The sequence below is a fragment of the Schistocerca nitens genome, chromosome 6 (genome assembly GCF_023898315.1).
Source record: "Schistocerca nitens isolate TAMUIC-IGC-003100 chromosome 6, iqSchNite1.1, whole genome shotgun sequence".
Taxonomy (NCBI): Eukaryota; Metazoa; Arthropoda; class Insecta; order Orthoptera; family Acrididae; genus Schistocerca; species Schistocerca nitens.
In genome coordinates this window covers 568,745,761-568,768,240 of record NC_064619.1, presented here as the reverse complement: position 1 = coordinate 568,768,240, position 22,480 = coordinate 568,745,761, and the positions used below count along the sequence as shown (strand labels likewise).

The window sequence follows — 22,480 nt, the reverse complement described above, 5'->3', positions numbered from 1 at the left end:
CAACGGCGCTAGTTGCCGCAAAACTTGATACAGTGAGGGAGATATCCAAGACAAGAAGAGAGCACAACATACCTCCGCATCGGCAACATGAAACGCCTGGAAATGCTGCCGAAGGCGATGTCCATATGCGTCCCAATCCTCCGCCGTCTCGTTATATGGGGGAAAGGGAGGAGGGAACGGCTCTGGAGCAGACTGCGTGGAGAGCAACGCCGGAAGCACTTGTTTCATGGTGGCCATGAGCTCCGTCTGCTGCTCAACCAAAACCCGCACTAAATCCTCCATGCCGTGGAGAAGCTGCGAAACCGGAACAACGACGCAACACGCGAAGGAACGACCCTACTCGTCGCCAATTGTGTAATAACACTGTTCACGTTTACGTCGCACTTCACTTGGCGTAGACCAGGACTGTGCCCTAGGCATGCTAGATGTTAACTGACTGGGCACGGCCCGTGCTGCCTGAGTTGTTGTTGTTGTTACGCCGGCAGAGGTCACGTCGGAATTGTCGTGTGCCCTCTGGTGGACGGGACTCTACTTGCGGCAACTACCGTCCGTGACGCGCCATGCTGATGTGCGCCTCCCGCGATCTTTCTGGTGGCTACTGTAGTCACAACCACAACACAAGAACCAAAAACAGTCTCCATATTGAACTGAAAGGTCTTGATCTGGTTCAAAAAGGAGTTTATTACTCCAGCATTAAATGTTTAATGCTCTCCCATCATATATTGGATGTCTTCATAAACAATTGCCCAAATTCAAATAAACTCTTAAAGAGTAGCTAATACAGAAATCTTTTTATATGGTTGAACAATTTTTGAGACAAAATGAACATCACTGTGAAACTTACAAACATTTTAGAACTAGATCTGATTAATTTTCTGTCAGGATATCTAATCTAAACATGATTGTGATGCAAACTACCATGTCTTTGTCATGTTTTTCCATCTTTTCTGTCACTTCTAACATTAATATAGTTTTGAAACTAGTTTTGACTAATTTTATGTCAGAAATTCTATTTTAAACAGAACTGTGCTGTTGCACTCAAGAAAATTATAAAATATTTCGATCATATTTTTCACCTTTATTGTCTTCTGAAGTGTATGTTAAGTTTGAACTATTACCACTCTATCATTATTTTGGGCTGTATCATAGGCAAGTGAAAATTTGGTTTTTGTATGGATATATTTATTTATTGTAATATTTAGCATAACTTTCCTTCTTCTACATATTACTCATCCTTAATGTACTAAAATGATTCTTGGACAAATAAACAAATCACAATTTTCCATTAATTCAGTATATGCTCTGTAACTGACATTTTATTTCTATTGTATTGCTATTGTCATGAATGTTATATCAGAACTCTGTACGGTTTGGCTCTTTTCATATCCTGGTGATTCCACTCACTACCTGGGTCTATGGGACATGAATAAATAAACAAAAAAATACAAATAAATAAATAAGTGAAAGACAAATGAGCCAGTTAATATACACGATTTCATATTCAAAGGTAGGAAAAAATAACCCACCAAATGGCAGGATCGGCAGTCAAAATGTTAACACATTTAATGATTATACAAATGTAGCACAAAATGTAACTGAAAAATAATAATGCCGTGTCAATAATGTGAAAGTTGCCCAAAATGAAAAATGTTTTTGCATCAACTGGCTATAACTGAAGTGAGAGTTGCAACGAGTAAATTACAAAATAAATCGTCATGTTATCATGATGGTGACCCATAAAAGGACATTAAATAAAAGTCAAGCAAAATTGATACAATTAATGTATCATTCAGTGCAGGAATATTCGCACAAACTTGAAACTGTCAAAGAGAAGCCACTTCACAAAAAGGATGATATACATTACCTACAGAACTACAGACCAGTCTCACTATTAGCAGCTTTTCAAAAATAACTGAAACAAGGTCATGCATCTTGATTTGAATCCTGAATGCTACAGACAAAGTTGAATTAAGCTGAGGGCTATGTCCAGAACTAATTAAAGCATTTAAATTAATCGCTAATCACTGCATAGGAAATCACAGAAATTTGGTATCTGCATGGTTATGTGAAAGAGATTAAAAGTGCTATCTTTTTTGAAGGCAACAAATGGTACAAATAAGTCCCAAAATAAATGTTATTTATCAGGATATGATAAAAAATTACTTAAGGCCTGTTTCAAGGCTCTGTGTTACACTCTGTGTTAGTACTGATTTTATAAATAAATAATTTAACATATCACTTAGCAGCAGCATAGCAAGTGGGACTCTTCTGTTGTTCCCATGATGTAGTACATAACAAAATTTTGTCAGCAGAGAGGGTGTTGTTTACAGATGATACTAGCCGTTTTGTCAAAGGAAAGAATGAGAACTGATTTAAAGCAGGTCTCCATGACAACAGAAGAAGCATAAAGATGGTTTAGAGATGTTTTCATGGTGGTAAATGAGAAGAAAATAGCATGGTTGTTCTTTACAGAAATAAGGTCGAAAGCCAGAATGTGTATAATGTTATGATTAGGGGGCTGCAGTGCTGACCAAATAACTTACACTAATTTTGTAGGTATTTGGTTTGATGACCATTCAAGGGAGGAAAACATGTTCAACTAGTTAACAAAAGGTTGATTAAATACAGTTATGTCTTGAAAATACTTAAGGAGTGCTTAGCATTGAAACAGTACTGTGTGCTTAGAATTTAAAAGTTTACAGCCTGTTGTGGTATGGTGTCATTTTCTGGGAAATGCAAGTTATACAAAAGAATCACTTAGAACTAAAAAAAATGAACAATATGGTTAATGAAAGTCAATATCAATGCTGAAATAAATGACAAGGGGCATTGTTCAGGAATGTGTGGTTGGTTTTGCTATGTCTTTCATATACAGAATAGTTCTGCTACTGCTCGTTTTCACTGTTTCAACATAGTTGGGTACCCTGAAAGCTATTTAAGCGAGGTAGATTTCCACGTGATACTATCTACGTAGATCAACACCTTCAACCCATTACATGCAGTCTTCCATTCTTCACCAAAGACACCAACCACTTTCTTGAACGCCTGGAATCCTTACCCAAACTGTTACCCTTGGAAACCATCCTTGTAACCATTGATGCCACTTCCTTATACACAAATATCCCGCACGTCCAGGGCCTTGCTGCGATGGAGCACTTCCTTTCACGCCGATCACCTGCTACCCTACCTAAAACCTCTTTCCTCATTACCTTAGCCAGCTTCATCCTAACCCACAACTTCTTCACTTTTGAAGGCCAGACATACCAACAATTAAAGGGAACAGCCATGGGTACCAGGATGGCCCCCTCGTACGCCAACCTATTCATGGGTCGCCTAGAGGAAGCCTTCTTGGTTACCCAGGCCTGCCAACCCAAAGTTTGGTACAGATTTATTGATGACATCTTCATGATCTGGACTCACAGTGAAGAAGAACTCCAGAATTTCCTCTCCAACCTCAACTCCTTTGGTTCCATCAGATTCACCTGGTCCTACTCCAAATCCCACGCCACTTTCCTTGATGTTGACCTCCATCTGTCCAATGGCCAGCTTCACACGTCCGTCCACATCAAACCCACCAACAAGCAACAGTACCTGCATTATGACAGCTGCCACCCATCCCACATCAAACGGTCCCTTCCCTACAGCCTAGGTCTTCGTGGCAAACGAATCTGCTCCAGTCCGGAATCCCTGAACCATTACACCAACAACCTGACAACAGCTTTCGCATCCCGTAACTACCCTCCCGACCTGGTACAGAAGCAAATAACCAGAGCCACTTCCTCATCCCCTCAAACCCAGAACCTCCCACAGAAGAACCACAAAAGTTCCCCACTTGTGACAGGATACTTTCCGGGACTGGACCAGACTGAATGTGGCTCTCCAGCAGGGATACGACTTCCTCAAATCCTGCCCTGAAATGAGATCCATCCTTCATGAAATCCTCCCCACTCCACCAAGAGTGTCTTTCCGCCGTCCACCTAACCTTCGTAACCTGTTAGTTCATCCCTATGAAATCTCCAAACCACCTTCCCTACCCTCTGGCTCCTATCCTTGTAACCGCCCCCGGTGTAAAACCTGTCCCATGCACCCTCCCACCACCACCTACTCCAGTCCTGTAACCCGGAAGGTGTACACGATCAAAGGCAGAGCCACGTGTGAAAGCACCCACGTGAATTACCAACTGACATGCCTACACTGTGAAGCCTTCTATGCGGAAATGACCAGCAACAAACTGTCCATTCGCATGAACGGACACAGGCAGACAGTGTTTGTTGGTAATGAGGATCACCCTGTGGCTAAACATGCCTTGGTGCTCGGCCAGCACATCTTGGCACAGTGTTACACCTTCCGGATTATCTGGATACTTCCCACTGACGCCAACCTATCAGAACTCCGGAGATGGGAACTTGCCGTTCAATATATTCTCTTTTCCCGTTACCCACCAGGCCTCAACCTCCGCTAATTTCAAGTTGCCGCCGCTTGTACCTCACCTGTCATTCAACATCATCATTGCCTCTGTACTTCCGCCTCGACTGACATCTCTCCCCAACCTCTTTGTATTTACATATGTCTGTGTGTGTGTGTGTGTGTGTGTGTGTGTGTGTGTGTGTGTGTGTGTGTGTGTGTGTGTGTGTGTGTGCGCACGCACGAGTGTATAACTGTCCTTTTTTCCCCCTTAAGGTAAGTCTTTCCGCTCCTGGGATTGGAATGACTCCTTACCCTCTCCCTTAAAATCCACATCCTTTCATCTTTCCCTCTCCTTCCCTATTTCCTGACAAAGCAACCTTGGGTTGCGATAGCTTGAAATTTGTGTGTTTTTTATTGTCTCTATCAACATACCAACACTTTCTGGTAAGTTACAGCATCTTTGTTTTTATATATATCTACATTATTTATATCGTATATCTCTTCAGATACGTCTTGTTTATGCCAGTGTATGGAATGATCAGAGGATGAATAGACAATATTATTATTATTATTATTATTGAATTGTTTATTTTTACATTACCTTAACTCTTACACTTCCAGTATTAAGGTATAATTTCTAGTTTTTAATATAAGCATTACTCTTTATATGCAGTTTATCACTACAGATAATTAAAATGTACTAAATTGTTGAATAAAATCATCTTGTCTACTTTGTCTGGTATTCACCAAATAACCAGAATTCACTTTACACATGGCAGACTCTAAACAGGCCAAGGTGTACTGATATATTTTAAAATAAAGCAAATGGGAGTATGTACAGTAGAAACCACAAACTGTGCATCTAGATTCACTCAAGATATTGTTTCACTTCACTGTTAGTGAATGCTCACTGAAAATACACTCCTGGAAATTGAAATAAGAACACCGTGAATTCATTGTCCCAGGAAGGGGAAACTTTATTGACACATTCCTGGGGTCAGATACATCACATGATCACACTGACAGAACCACAGGCACATAGACACAGGCAACAGAGCATGCACAATGTCGGCACTAGTACAGTGTATATCCACCTTTCGCAGCAATGCAGGCTGCTATTCTCCCATGGAGACGATCGTAGAGATGCTGGATGTAGTCCTGTGGAACGGCTTGCCATGCCATTTCCACCTGGTGCCTCAGTTGGACCAGCGTTCGTGCTGGACGTGCAGACCGCGTGAGACGACGCTTCATCCAGTCCCAAACATGCTCAATGGGGGACAGATCCGGAGATCTTGCTGGCCAGGGTAGTTGACTTACACCTTCTAGAGCACGTTGGGTGGCACGGGATACATGGGGACGTGCATTGTCCTGTTGGAACAGCAAGTTCCCTTGCCGGTCTAGGAATGGTAGAACGATGGGTTCGATGACGGTTTGGATGTACCGTGCACTATTCAGTGTCCCCTCGACGATCACCAGTGGTGTACGGCCAGTGTAGGAGATCGCTCCCCACACCATGATGCCGGGTGTTGGCCCTGTGTGCCTCGGTCGTATGCAGTCCTGATTGTGGCGCTCACCTGCACGGCGCCAAACACGCATACGACCATCATTGGCACCAAGGCAGAAGCGACTCTCATCGCTGAAGACGACACGTCTCCATTCATCCCTCCATTTACGCCTGTCGCGACACCACTGGAGGCGGGCTGCACGATGTTGGGGCGTGAGCGGAAGACGGCCTAACGGTGTGCGGGACCGTAGCCCAGCTTCATGGAGATGGTTGCGAATGGTCCTCGCCAATACCCCAGGAGCAACAGTGTCCCTAATTTGCTGGGAAGTGGCGGTGCGGTCCCCTACGGCACTGCGTAGGATCCTACGGTCTTGGCGTGCATCCGTGCGTCGCTGCGGTCCGGTCCCAGGTCGACGGGCACGTGCACCTTCCGCCGACCACTGGCGACAACATCGATGTACTGTGGAGACCTCACGCCCCACGTGTTGAGCAATTCGGCGGTACGTCCACCCGGCCTCCCGCATGCCCACTATACGCCCTCGCTCAAAGTCCGTCAACTGCACATACGGTTCACGTCCACGCTGTCGCGGCATGCTACCAGTGTTAAAGACTGCGATGGAGCTCCGTATGCCACGGCAAACTGGCTGACACTGACGGCGGCGGTGCACAAATGCTGTGCAGCTAGCGCCATTCGACGGCCAACACCACGGTTCCTGGTGTGTCCGCTGTGCCGTGCGTGTGATCATTGCTTGTACAGCCCTCTCACAGTGTCCGGAGCAACTATGGTGGGTCTGACACACCGGTGTCAATGTGTTCTTTTTTCCATTTCCAGGAGTGTACTTACAGCTCTTCTATTAAGTTGATCTTAGTGGTGGTGGTTGTTGTAGCTGAATGTATGTATCAATATCATGAAAAGGATAGTTGTTACTCACCATACAGCAGATATACTGAGTAGCAGATAGGCACAACAAAAAGACTGTCACAAAATAGGCTTTCGGCTGACAAGGCCTTTGTCAAAAATAGACCCCCCCCCCTCCACACACACACGACATTGCTTGTAAGTATGTATGTCAATAATGATGTTACCTATTTAATGAGGAGGATAGCCTGAGGACTGAGTGTTGCTTCATGGTCAGTAAATCCTAGCATGCATTTTGTGCTGACACGTGTGCTTACTTGGAGTTGAAAGCCCTCCAACTATGGGATCACAGCACATTTCTTTTGGTGCTACAGAATGGAAAAGAACAAGCAGTACAGCTTGAGCAGTCACTAAAGAAGTAATATTTAATAGCCCAGAGAAGCACATAAATCACAAATGAAAAGTAATAGGCTGCTTTCCAGTGCAAGTTACAATGCAAAACTGGGATGCAGGGTCAAATTGTTCATCCTGCTCTATGGTGGACTAGATTCAGTGACACACACTATGTGATCAAAAGTATCCGGACACCTGGCTGAAAATTACTTACAAGTTGATGGTGCCCTCCATTGGTAATGCTGGAATTCAATATGGTGTTGGCCTACCCTTAGCCTTGATGACAGCCTCCACTCTCAATGTTCAATCAAGTGCTGGAAGGTTTCTTGGCGAATGGTAGCCGATTCTTAACGGAGTGCTGCACTGAGGAGATCAGTCGGTGAGACCTGGCACGAAGTCAGCGTTCCAAAACATCCCAAAGGTGTACTGTAGAATTCAGGTCAGGATTCTGTGCAGGCCAGTTCATTACAGGGATGTTATTGTCATGTAACCACTACGCCACAGGCCTTGTGTTATGAACAGGTGCTTGATCATGTTGAAAGATGCAAACGCCATCCCGAATTGCTCTTCAACAGTGGGAAGCAAAAAGGTGCTTAAAACATCAATGTAGGCCTGTGCTGTGATAGTACCACGCAAAACAACAAGGGGTGTAAGCCTTCTCCATGGAAAACATGACCACACCATAAAACTACCGCCTCCGAATATTACTGTTGGCACTACACACGTTAGCAGATGACATTCACTGGGCATTCGCCACACCCACACCCTGCCATTGAATTGCCACATTGTGTACCGTGAATCATCACTCCACACAACATTTTTTCACTGTTCAATTGTCCAATGCTTACGCTCCTCACACCAAGTGAGGCATTGTTGGGCATATACTGGCGTGATGTGTGGCAGCCACTCGACCATGAAATCCAAGTTTTCTCACCTTCCACCAAACTGTCATAGTACTTGCAGTGGATCCTGATGCAATTTGGAATTACTGTTTGATGATCTGGATAGAAGTCTGCCTATTACACATTACGATCTTCTTCAATTGTCTGCGGTCTCTTTCAGTCAACAGAGGAGGTTGGCCTGTATACTTTTGTGCTGTATGTGTCCCTTCACATTTCCACTTCACTATCACATCAGAAACAGTGGACCCAGGGTTGTTTAGGAGTGTGGAAACTTGTGTACAGACATTATGAGACAAGTGACAGCCAATCACCTGACCACGTTTGAAGTCCGAGAGTTCCGCGGAGCGCCCCATTCTGCTCTCTCACAATGTCTAATGACTACTGAGGTTGCTGATATAGAGTACCTGGCAGTAGGTGGTAGCACAATGCACCTAATATGAAACATGTATGTTTCTGGGGGTGTCCAGATACTTTTGATCACATAGTGTATGAAAGGTACAGAAATCTTTTTGAGCAAAATATCATTCTTATTATGGTGGTGTTACATTGTAAGATGAATATTCCTGACCTAAAAATTCAAAAAATGGAAACTCCAGGTCGGAATATCAACAACATTATTGATCTAAAGATTTGTATTTGAATGCTGAATGTTTGTGTCTGTTTTATCAAATAAGGTATAAAACATAAGTCATGAAATTATTAAGTAAGACATTAAAATGCTGCAATCACAAACTATAATGTAAAATAACATGGTTCTCCACCAAGGCATTTATTATTATAACCGTGTTGTTAATTGGTGCAAGTAGATATCCTTATCTTCTCCATTAACATTTTCTTTACAGTTTCCGCACTGATAAGAGGAGTAAAGAGCTGAAGAATAAACTTAAATTTGCAGCAGGAAACTAACATCTGCTCCAACATCCAGTTCTTTAGGCTGCTTTGCACTGAAACAGTTTAAGAGTAAAAGACAATTATTGGATGCAATGAACAATGGATCTGAGGTACAAAACCATGGCACAAAGAATAAGAAAACTATAAGCACTAAGATAAAAGTCACACAAAAGCAGAAATGTAGATACAAGTCTCTTTAATCTAATATTTTCCTCTGGAGTGAAGAGAGAGAAAATAGGAATAAAATTACTAGTGAAAACTTAAGAAGCAGAAAACAAACACTGAGAGGAAATCGCACTTGTTCTTCACACCTGTGAACTGTAATCAACAGATCGTTGTGAGGAGACCAATAGTAAGTCACTGACAAAAATATTATAGTTTGTAATACGGAAGACAATGAAAGAGGAAATCTTACTGAGGCTAACAAAATTTTCTTTCTCCAGAAAGAGCCAAATATAGCACCACTGAGGAAACAGAAGCAGATAGTAACAATGAATGACTATATGCACTGCCTGAGTATTTTCACCCCTTCTTTTTTCGAATTCCATTTTCTTCATCCATATATGAGCATTTTATCTTCTTCTGCTGTTGCTGCTGCAGCTGCTGGCATCTTAGGTTGAAGGTAAAATTAATACTCTTTTTTAAAAATGGCAATACAATCTGCATAAAAATAAAACTTTGTGTTACCTAAAAACATACCTTTGAACATGCCATGAATTTGTTACTTGCATTCAATGCCTTCAGATCTAGTGCACCACAAGACACACTGCATGCAAGAACAGGATGGTGACACTCACCATTCATACATTCAATAAGACACTGAAGGATCCACACTTTTTAATTCATTTCCATTAATAATGTGGAAACAGCAACAATGACAGGAGCAGCATCAACTACAAGCACAACAGCAAGAAAAGTAAATACAGTCTTAGTAGAAGCAGCAACAACTGAAATACTCACTTGCTCAGAACTTGAAATATGTACACACAACTATATTGGCCATGTGACTGCCATTTCCTCAGCCCTGTGTATACAAGGAAGACTGGGACATGTAGGCCATACGCATTCATTTCAACTACATTTTTAAATATATTCAGTACATGCTACATTTTTGATGACACAAAAGATCTGTTTTCAACTTCTCAGTCACCACGGATAGAACCCCATATATGCAGATGGAATCATCGTTGATTAATCTAAGTTACAGGTGGCCATCAGAGCACACTCATTCACTAATTTTAATAAGGAACACCAGTTACTGACTTGACAAGTTGTAGTCTTCTTACTGACAGGGATGTATTGGTGTCAAGCGATAATTCTATTTATTTATTTATTTATTTATTGTCATTCCAATTATCACATTTGGGAAAATATATCTAAAAACAAATATGATGTGACTTACCGAACGAAAGCGCTGGCAGGTCGATAGACACACAAACAAACACAAACATACACACAAAATTCAAGCTTTCGCAACAAACTGTTGCCTCATCAGGAAAGAGGGAAGGAGAGGGAAAGACGAAAGGATGTGGGTTTTAAGGGAGAGGGTAAGGAGTCATTCCAATCCCGGGAGCGGAAAGACTTACCTTAGGGGTAAAAAAGGACGGGTATACACTCGCGCGCGCGCGCACACACACACACACACACACACACACACACACACACACACACACACACACACACACATATCCATCCACACATATACAGACACAAGCAGAGATATGTCTGCTTGTGTCTGTATATGTGTGGATGGATATGTGTGTGTGTGCGAGTGTATACCTGTCCTTTTTTCCCCCTAAGGTAAGTCTTTCTGCTCCCGGGATTGGAATGACTCCTTGCCCTCTCCCTTAAAACCCACATCCTTTCGTCTTTCCCTCTCCTTCCCTCTTTCCTGATGAGGCAACAGTTTGTTGCGAAAGCTTGAATTTTGTGTGTATGTTTGTGTTTGTTTGTGTGTCTATCGACCTGCCAGCGCTTTCGTTTGGTAAGTCACATCATCTTTGTTTTTAGATATATTTTTCCCACGTGGAATGTTTCCCTCTATTATATTAATATCAATTATCACATTTGCGATATAGGATTTGTCAGGATACATTTCAACAACTATATAATATCTTTACAAAATATTTTTTTTTATGCTCGATTCATTCTGATCAATTTATGAAGAACAACTGTTAAACCATTCACCTATTATTTGATAAAGCCACTAACTTGTTGAAATTTCCATCAGCCTTGTAATACATGTATGTGAAATGCACTTCCTGTACCAAATGTCATGTAATTTTTAAACAAGAGTCCCCATCATGGCTTACATTAACATCACATTGGCAATGTATGCATGTCAGCTGTGGGTCACTGCCTTTAAATTCTGTGTTTCAGAGGGTCCAGTTGCCTCCTTCAACTTTCCTTGTGTCAATAATATGCCTTTCAACTCCATGGAATGCCTAGCTCTGACAAACTAGCAGCTGCAGAAAAGGTTATGTTTGTTCATGCTGGGTTCTGCAGCTGCTGTACATCTTGAAAATAATCAACACAGATATGTTAGTATGTTGTTATCTGAATGTCAGATACAAACTTGGAAGTACACCTTAAATATTAAAGGGAGGAAGATCCGAATTCAACATACTGTCTATAGTGCAGTCAGACGGAGCACAAGCTCGGATTACAAGAGGTTGGGGAATGAAATTGGGAATGTCATTTTCAAAGGAACCATACTGGCATTTGCATGGAGTGATTAAGGGAAATCATGGGAAACATAAGCCTGGATGGAGATTTGAACTGTTGTACTCTTGAATGCAAGGCTTACATATTGTTGATCAACTGGTTTCCTGGACTTGTCTCCTGCTATGTGGTAAACAATGCCACACTTTCACTCAAACAGCACCAGCAGAGGCACTTTCAAACTATTTTCAGGTCATGACATCATACTATTCACACTTTTGTGATATTTGTCAATTTTACATACACCACTTAAGAATGGCCAAAGGCTAAAACATGAAAATTGTGACAAAATGTGATAATGGGTTTCCATTTTGTGCTACATTATTCTTTTATCTTTTCATCAAAAATCCCTGAGAGATTCATGCTGCAGAAGAGAACTTTCAATTCCTCTAAAAAAAGTGGCTCTCTACAAAAAAATGATGTTCAGGTTTTTGTAGGTGTATATTATATAGGAATAGTTCTAAGGCTTATGGCCAGATCATCATGTCACACCCACACAATATTTCGACAACAGAATGAACTCATTAGGAATGCTGATGGACTGATTTCACAAAGCTGGAATGGGTATCATTTATACCTATGGTCTCATTGGCAGGTCACCCCATTGGTCCGTCCATAGCACTTTCCAACAAAGATAGAAAATAGGTGGAAGCAAGACCACATCTGAATAGCTCAGTTTCGTACTTGAAAGTGTGTAAGCCGCCAACGTGGCATCAAATAGAAAGACGTGCACCAGACGGCCAAACAACTCCAGATGGGGTCTGCCAGCCAATAATACTACATGATCATTTCATTTCAACAGCTCACTCATTTCATCAATGTATTTCTCACAGTTCAGCTCTAGATACTTTTTAATAGAGGACCAGATAGGTTTGTCACCACCCTAACAAACAAGGAACTACACAAGAATGCCAGAACAGTCCTAGAGAAGGGCCTCAACTTTGCTTCAGAACTATGGTACACCAATGCACTGTCTAGTAAACACAGTGGAGCTAGACACTTCTAGACTTCCTTCTGAAGCAGCCTAGGTGTCAGATGGAGATGTCTCAAGAAAAGAGAGGGCACTGTTGCCTAATTTGGGAGTTTATATGGGCAACGTAATAATCTCAGAAGAAAAAGGCAACACTACAATATTGCTACCAAAAGATCACTATGTGGAGAAGATGAAACACTTGCTAAATGACCCTGCGAAGAGAAGACTATGGAAAGATATGACGACATACGTCCATGAGAATACTGAGATTTCTCCAAGAACTGGAAATCCTAAAGATGTCACTTAGAAATCACATATGCAAGGACTGGTGTAGCCAAGGTTATATGGACATCCTAGTATTAATAAGGAAGCCATAGCTTTTTCCCCTATTGTCAGCAACATTGGAGGCCCAACATACAGGACTTTGTACAATGGCTCACTCATTTCAGTATTCATGACACTGATATTCTTACCAGCTTTGACATTGTATACTTTGCATGGGAGCTTCTAGAAGAGTCCCTACAGCTGCTTGATAAGAAATTGGATGATGGACATATTAGGCATGGCCTTACCTCTACCTATTGTCTGATAGAGACTACTATGAAGAGGCCAATGGAAAGCCACTGGCAGCCCAGTTCTCGCCATTGTTGCAAAACTATGTAGTTTTGAAGAAGCAGATCAACTATTTGCAAATTGGAAGTCAACTTGCTCCTTTCCTTACTTAGGTGACACATTTGTTATTTGGACATATCAGAAAGACAAACTAGAAGATTTCCTACACCTAAATTCAATACAACCCAACACTGCTTTCTTAGTGGAAATGGAAGGGAAACTACCATTTCTGGATATGTTGGTTAGGAGGAAATCGGATAGCTCACTGTGACACAGTGTTTACCACAAACCCACTCACTCATACAGACACATAGATGGTCCAACATCATTAATGTGACTAACACCTATGTTCAACATCAACATACAATAATCACTCACAGATGGCAGGTGGAAGCACTAGCAGTGGAGGGTATATAAAGCAAGTCGATGGCTGTGGAAAACAGTGTGGTCATTGTATTGTGGAAATGGAGAGGTTTATTTGATGTCCAAAGGCGTACGAGCATTGGCTTTTGGACAAAGTGTGGAAGCATTCCCAAAACAGTTAAGTTTGTAAACTGTTCATGTGCCACTGTGGTTATAGTATACCGTGCATGGCAAAATGGTGCTATAAAAAACTGGTACTGGGCAACTATGATGCACTATGGGCCACAGAAGACAGGGTGTGCCGAGATGTGTATGGGCGAATAGATTGGTAACTCTTGAGCAAATGACCATCGAGATGAATAAAGGGGATATCAGCAGTCTCTCCTAAATGACCATTTGCAAACATTGCTACATATGGGTCTCTTACAGCATGTGTCTGGTTCAGGGGCCCATGCTGACTGTTGTTAATTGAAGGCAACGGACGGTTGGAATTCGCACACCAGTACTGCAACTCAACATTAAATGAGTGGTGACAGGTGACCTTTTCAGATGAATCATATTTTATGCTCCACTGGACTGAAAGCAAACACCCTGCAATGATTGCTGGAAGGATCCGGGCCAAAGGAGGAAGTTTTATGATCTGGGGAATGTTTTCATGGCATTCCCTGGTTGGTCTCAACATTCTAGAAGACACAAAGGACCAACAAAAGTATGAATCTATCCTTGGTGACTATTCCACCCCTGCATGCAGTACATCTTTCCTTCTCATCCCGTGCGGTAAGTCTCTGACTCACAGTTCTGGGTGACTTTCCTGAAATCCACCCCTTTTCCTAGACCTTTCCAGTCCATTTCCTACCCCTCTTCCTTCCCCTTCAACCCTCTGCCTGAAGAAGGAACCACTGGCTCCAAAAGCTTGCCTAATTACAATTGCCTTTTGTGTGTATGTGTGTATTCTGCCGCCACTTGGTTAGTAGATTTTTTATAGATCCAATTAAATTATTTTGTCAAAAATTGAGTTTTTTCATTGTTATATTAACCTACATGATGTTTGTTTTTGCTGAGCATGTCATCTACTAGCAGGACAATGCAACGTGACACAGCTCACAGTGTGTGTGCATGGTGTGAAAAACACCAGGATCAGTTTACCATACTCCCCTGGCTGCCAAACTCCCAGTTTTAAAGCCAATTAACAATCTGAGGGACCACCTCGATCGGACTTTTCATATCACGGGCAACCAAGAAATCTATTACAGCTCGCCACAGCACTGGAGTCGGCATGGCTCCGTAACCCTTTCAATACCTTCCAGAACCCCACTGGCTCTCTTCCTGCACTTCTTGCAGTGGTATTCCTGGTTATTCAGGCTTTTGACAGGTGGCCACATCAGTATAATTGGGCAGTGTATCTGCATGCTGAGAGTCGCTACTATCCAGCATATAGTAGCAGTGTTCTCAAGACATAGGTACATAAATCTCATACAAAGGCAGACAGTAACAATTTAGCAGCTGAAATAGAACATCTAAAAATGATTTCTGCAGAAATCATACATGAGTAACAAATGTGTCACAGCCTCTGACCTATACTCATGGACAGTGGGGATACCAGAAGCCATTAGTGACCATTTTCCTTCCACATTCTTGCACTGAGTCCAGCAGAATAGGTTGTATTAAGGAAAAGTATAATACCTGTATTATAAAAAGGATAGATTGCTACTCACCATAAAGATAAGACAATGAGTTGCAGACAGGCATAACAAAGTGCCTGTCAGCAACTCAATATGTCACCTTTAAAGTGACCATCAATCTATCCTCTTCATAATATTGTTGATACTCCAACCTCAGCTTTCCATTGTTTGGAAGAGCATACATGCTATGCATACTGCACCTGCCAGCCTAGATTAAATACCTACAGGGTAGCATAAAAGACAACTGCATTCTCTGTGGGTTGATAGTGTACCAAATTCCTTGCCAGTGTTGTTCATCATACATAAGCTGAGCAGTCAGAACCTTGAAAGACCACTGCATTGAACACCAATGGCACACACACTTAGGACAACTGGGCAAGTCAGCAGCTGTGGGACCCCACCAATTTCAAGTGGATCGTACTGACACAAATCTCCAGCTTCTAGGATTTCCTTATAACAGAACTAACTGAAATTAAAATAAAGGCAAACCTTTTTAACCTTGGCTCATGGTACCACCTCAGTAAATCCCGAGATCCTGACTCCAATCTGCATAAGTAACAGTGGGAAACTATGACAACAAAACAAGAATAGAAAAAGAAATGGTTAAACAATGAGAGGGGCAAATTACATTGGCAATGTTGGACATAACACCAGCAAACAAAGCATGGCACTGAGATGCAGAGAAAATATGAAATTCTTGACTGACCGATGGAACCTATACGTATAAAGAGCAGCTGCTTGAGCTACTGACATCAGTCCATCAGTACCCTTGATGGCGACAACTCATTCTGTACTTGAAATATTGTGCATGCCTGAAATAATGATCTGACCACCTCTCCGAGAACTTCTCCTTCTTACTGATACAAGTGTTGTATGATGGTCACGAAGATGACTATGTAATATTAAAGATTTTGCTAACTAATAACATATACTAATGGGCTTCCTATGCATTGCATTAGGCTCAGAAACGATCCTCTTGGATTTTTATTTATTTATTTTTTTTTAATTTGGGCTTTTACATATTGCATCAAATGGAAAGGCAAAAGGTGTTGTGTCTCAGAAAAGATAAAATACCCACATGGAATGTTAGGTCGCTAAACAAAATAGAATACAAATATTAACACTATGAAGAAACATGGGGAGACCCAAAACCACATGGCCGGATTTAGATTCACCTCTACAAGTAAGCATAACAGGCAAAGCATAAGAAGCTGGTAATTAAGATTGTGACACATTGCATCACAACCACCACTTCACAAGGTAATTGGCATATAAAGTAGATGATAGAAAATATGAAGGGGTTGAGCTTGTATCAAATAATGTGTCCCACATACGGAAGTGCATGCTTGAACTGAATGCTGGGCAATGCTATCCTTTTGTTCCAAAGGGGTGGTGGCCTCAACTGACTGTCATCTGACCAGTGTACTTTGAGCTTTCTTATTGCTATCTCCATTTTAAATTGTCACCATCACAGTTAGTGACATCGTCTGCTCTGCTAAATTTTTACCCCCTTTTGGTATTACAAGACTTCCTTCAGGCAGTATATGGTCAGATATATGTCATTTTGGTTGATCCTGTGTTTGTGCAGATATTCATTCTTCGGTACTCTAGTGAGAAAATTTTGACTTTGAAAGCCAATCTTTGTCAGTTTTTATATTGTTGTATCATAACCGGTTAATACAATCGTTGGCAGACTCACTAGCTGTAGCTTACAAGTTGTTTAAGCTTTGGCTGTATTTCCCATACCACACAATGGCCATTCGCAATGGAGCATCCACCACTACAGCTGTCCTACCTCCCACCACACTATCTGCACAGGTACAGGTCAAATTATCTTGTGTGCATTCTAAATGCAGACAAAATTCATTTACTCTGTAGGTGCAACCAAGAGCAAGGTACAACCAGGAAGCACATCATGTGTGATATGCATTTTGGTATATAGTCTTGAATAATCACACACACACACACACACACACACACACACACACACACACACACACACACAAAAGTTACAATGTGCCCTAATGATAATACTTACGGACAAAATAATTTTGCTCCACATAATCCCTTCAGAACAGCTTTATTGCCTTCCACATGCAAAATACACCCCTCTCTCATTCCTAGGACAGGTGGCATTCCAGAAATTTCATGATACTGTCTGATTCGCTCCTCACGTGTCTCCTAAAGAACAGCCAACCGCAATGGAAATTAGAAAGATCAGGAAAACTATCTGTTTCATGGCTAATTTTAAGAGTAAAATACAGTAGTTAAACATATGGAAATGACAATTTAACATCAATACAGTTTAATGACAAGTTCTGATTGTAAATATATGGTCAGAAAGACATTAGTGGTAGACCAACACTTTAGTTCTGCCCACATCATTTCTAGGTATGCTTACTGAAATACAACAAGATGTGTGAAGCATATCATTACTATTATGACCTACAGCACAAACACAAAACTTGGTGGGGGGGGGGGGGCGGGGGGGGGGGTGAAGAGCAAAAAAGGAGAGGAGTGAGGAAGGACAGAGAGTGTACACAGAGAGGGTGGGAGATGGAAATGGGTAGAACGTTGCAAGGGTTCAGTTAGTTTATAAATTACTTTGTCATTGGTATTCAGCTCCGAGAAGTCTGTGAACCCCCGACTCATTAATAAACTGTTCTTACATCTGTAGAAGAAATCTATTTATATCAAAACCAGAACTCATCAACTCTGAATTGCTTCAAGGCTTTTATTATGCCAAACTTCCAAAGCAAAAAATGAGAGTATCCATACATCAGTATTTACATTATTAATGTTCTAGTCATTAGTATTCCTTGACATCATGGTTTGTGCAGAAGATTCTTCACTGTCTCCAATCACTTTGCATGCCATGATGCCAATTACCACTTTAATGCTCTTGGGATGGCAAAAGCTATAACTCAGACAAAAATAATAAACCGTACAAAGCAAGACTTGCTCCTTACTAAGCCTTCGTACAAAATAATTAAACTTCTGTATGATTTTTTCCAGATAAACAAAGGAACAGGTCTTCTGCTAATAAAGCTTCTTCTTTTATACTCAAAATTGGCACAAGATTTCACCTTCAATCAATGAAATGACGTATTTTCAAAAACCTTGGACATAAAACATCTCGGAAATCTCATACCCTCACAATGTGATTAGGACACAGGGTGCGGAAAATGTTGGGTGGAATGTGTGGGGACTGTAGGTTATCATAGGTTGAGGTCGGAATAATTCAGTGAGTGGAAAATGTGCTGAAAGGCATCCCATCCGCGCAGTTAAGAAAAGCTGGTGGTGGAGGGGAGGATCCACTTGGCTCAGGTAGTGAAGCAGCCATTAAAATCAAGCATGCTATGTTCAGCTGCATGTTGTGCCACAGGGTGCTCTACTTTGCTCTTGGCCACAGTGTGATGGTGCGTATTCATCCTGGCTGACAGATGGCTGGTAATCATTAAGATTCAAAAAGTTGGGCAATGGTTGCAGCAGAACTGGTATATAATATGGCAGCTTTCCCAAGTGGCCCAGCCTCCGATGGTGTAGGATAAGCCTATGACAGGACTGGAATAGGAAGTGGGGGGAGGGGGAGGAGATGGATTGGACAGGTCTTGCACCTGGGTTTTCCACAGGGATATGATCCCTGTGGCAGGGGGTTGGGATTGAGAGTAGCATAGGGATAGACTAATATGTTGTGGGGGTTGGGTGGGCAATGGAACACCACTTTAGGATGGGTGGAAAGGATCTTGTGTAGAATGTCCCTCATTTCAGGACATGATGCTAGGTAATCAAAACTCTGACAAAGGATGAGGTGCAGCTGCAGGAGATGGCAGTCAGTCGTGTGTGTGTGTGTGTGAGATATATATATATATATATATATATATATATATATATATATATATGCTTGCTTGTGTGAATAAATGTGTGTGGTATTTCTTTTCTGATGAAGGCTTTGGCTGCAAGTTAATATGTAAGTGCATTTTTGTTGTGCCTGTCTGCAACTCAACTTATCTTTGTGGTGAGTAGCAATCTATCTTTTCCTTACATTGGTGATATTCCAACCTGAAGTTTCCATTATTTGATTTTGGAAAGTTGATTAGCCAAGTCAGCCATGAGAAACCTATCAGATCTGCTGGTAATGATATGCCAAACTTCTCTGATTAAATGAACACAGAGATAAGTGAATCTAGAGGTAACCTTAAGGGTAGTATTGTAAAGTATTGTGTAGTATGAACAGTCAAGAAAGGCAGGAAGATATTTCTGCTTAGCACAAGTGGTAAGGAAATTATTACAAATTAGCTGAGCAGTCAACAACCAACATTCAGATTGGGTGAGGAGAGATGCATGATACATGATCTATGACAGAAATTAACAAATGTTGTAGGCCACATGCTAGATACTTTTGTGACTGGAAGATGGTGATGGTGGGAAGGACCTGTCATGCTTCAACAGCACTATTATAAAATTACTGCTATAGCAGAGAGAATGGCATAGCTGATCCTAATGACACCAAATCCTTGCTGACAAACAAAAGCTGAACAAAATGGAGATAAGCATTTGGATAGTTATGCATGAAGCATTTAATAAAATTGAAAGCAAGGTCATATCTTCAGATTTAAAACAAATTCCTGGAAAGTTTTGGTACTACATAAAACCAGTCAATACATATAAAGTTACCTGTCCAGATACTCAATGATCACGGTGACACCAAAGCAGAATCTTTTGTCTAAAATATTTTTTTCACTGACAGACATCATAAAATAGTTCCTTCTTTGACTAGTTTCACAGATGTGAAGATGGCAGACATAGAAGTAAGTGACCGTAGAACTGAAAAACAACTGAAGATATAAGGTAAAGCAATGGGACTTGATGTGGAAACTGTTCGATTCCATACAAATATGTAGAATAACTAGGCCCCTCTTTTAATAACTGCTTACTGCAGACAAAGTAAGTATTGTTAAAAAAATTCTGTAAATATTTTCAAGTACAGACAGTTGAAAAGTGTGATTTTAAGGAACACTAAAATCAAGTGCTATGAAAGCTAGCAAAAGTAATGCACAAGCTCACAAAAATGTGAGTTTTCATATCCAAGGTACGGATAATGACAATGTAGCACTGTGACAGTTTCCTCTACAGTCAGCTTTACAATGAAAATATAGGGCCAAGAATTCTGCTTTGACTGCTACAGAGCCTCTGAATGGCATGGGCGGAATGGATCACTTCACTGGAGGCACTGTATGTGAAGCTCAGGGTGCAACTGATTTACATCACCTAAAATACCATGTGGCTACCTCAGGATTAAAAATAAGGTGACAGAATGGGTCCAGACTATAAACGAATCATAAAGTCGCAGCAAAATCCAACTCACACACTGGTGGGTGGATACTTGGTAGAAGCAATACAGTCATTCACAAAGTTTATTCCTTTAACGTAAATTACCCAGAAAGGTTCAGAATACACCATGTTAATCCCAGTTTGAGGAGGGGGGGGAGGGGGGGGGTGAATTTCTTGACAAGATGTGGCTCTTCTTACTCTTTGTATCTAAAGAGAATGCACCTCATTCACAGAGGTACCTGGGCATCAGTCAAGGTACATCGCTTATTAGCAATGCACGTAATGGGATGCCCATTAATCTTCCATAATATTTAGTATATTTATGAAGGCGCTGTACATTTGTCATCTACTACCACAACAGAGAAATGGTTCTGTTCTGTTCTGTTTTGTTTTGTTTTAGGGCGCAAAAACAAATAGGGTCATTCGCGCCCATGTCAGAACTGTAGAACACGAAGACAAAGAGAGGAGTTAAAAATAACTACATATTAATCCCAATCGACAGACGAGGAGACAACTAAAAACAGGGACGTGAAGAAATGAGTATAAAATATGCCATAGAGAAAGGGAGGTCCTGAACTAAAAATTAAACGGCCTTCACCACACTGCTAAGATGAATAAAAAGTAAAACATGGCCAACAGCCCATGTGTCATTCATTAAAACGGCCGATAACTCAGACACAAAACATAAACGAGAACATAAATGGTTAAAAACTGGGCATTCCATCAGGAAATGGCAGACCGTCAAAGGTTGAGTGCAATGAGTACAATGTGGTGAGGGAGCACCACTTAAATGGTGATGGCTAAAAAGACAGTGTCCAATACACAAACCTAACTAAAATGATCTCCTCACAGTGAGAGGACTGAGAGGAGGTAGTCCAAGATGCTGGGAGAGGCTTAATAATCGGACTTGTTCCCATGAAGGGAGGACCAGTGGTGATGCGAAAGTGACTCCACTTGCTGACAGACAGCAACATAAAGATCATCAGAGGGAATATTAGAACTAGTGGATTGAGGTATGAGGACTGCAGCCTTGGCAGCAGCGTTAGTGGCCTTATTTTCTCTCAGACTGACGTGACCAGGAACCCACGTAAACATCACAGTGGCCCCATCAATAGTGAAGAAGTGACAGTTTCCATGGACCCGTCGCACTGAGGGATGGATGGTGTACAGCACACAAAGGCTTTGAAGGGAACCAAGAGAATCTTAGCAGACAACGCAATTGAAAAGCCTGTGTCACCGGATGTACTGCATAGACTGATACAGGGCGAAGAACTCTGCTGTAAATACTGAGCAGTGCTATGGAAGCCCAACAACAAAGGTACACCTAACACCATGGTCAGTCCGAAAGCCATCATTGTACACACAGGTACCAGTGCAAAATTCCGTGCGAAGGTCATGAAACGGAAGGCAATAGAGTGAGGCTGGAGTAGTGTCCTTAGGAAGGGAATGGTGGCGAAGGTGATTATGAGCTGTGTAGTGCCCCCGGAATTTTATGAAGGTCTGGAGTCACTTGTGTTCCAGCCGCTTCGAACACACATTATTTTGTAGTGGGTTGCAGCATAAACAGATACACACTGCCGCAGAACGTTATTCGTGCAGGCTAACTGAGAAAGAAGAGCAAAACTGGGCCAACAAGTGACGCGCTCGGTTGCAGCAAAGAGAAAAGAAAAAACTTCTGGCCCAGAATTCCGTGGATGAATTTCAGGCACGAAAAACATTGGTGATTGTTGTGCGTTTTGGAGAGACAACGGAAGAAAAAAAAAAGTTTATTGTTAATAGTGACTTGGTCTCGAGCAGACGGACATGTATATAAGTATTGTATTGTTGAGGAAAAATGTT

The 22,480-nt window shown here is 41.6% G+C and overlaps 1 protein-coding gene across 5 annotated transcripts in view; it reads right to left on the bottom strand.

Annotated features, from left to right (window-relative positions):
• Positions 1 to 8,818: 8,818 nt before the first annotated feature.
• Positions 8,819 to 22,480, bottom strand: part of LOC126263220 (alpha-aspartyl dipeptidase) — a 45,535-nt gene continuing 31,873 nt past the window's right edge. For all 5 annotated transcript variants that reach the window (XM_049960294.1, XM_049960292.1, XM_049960291.1 and 2 more), the window contains 2 exons: positions 17,346 to 17,488; positions 8,819 to 9,009 (listed from right to left, as the gene is read on the bottom strand). In XM_049960294.1, coding sequence (XP_049816251.1) covers positions 8,949 to 9,009; positions 17,346 to 17,488 — 204 coding nt within the window. In that variant the 3' untranslated portion in view covers positions 8,819 to 8,948. The remainder of the gene's footprint in view (positions 9,010 to 17,345; positions 17,489 to 22,480) is intronic.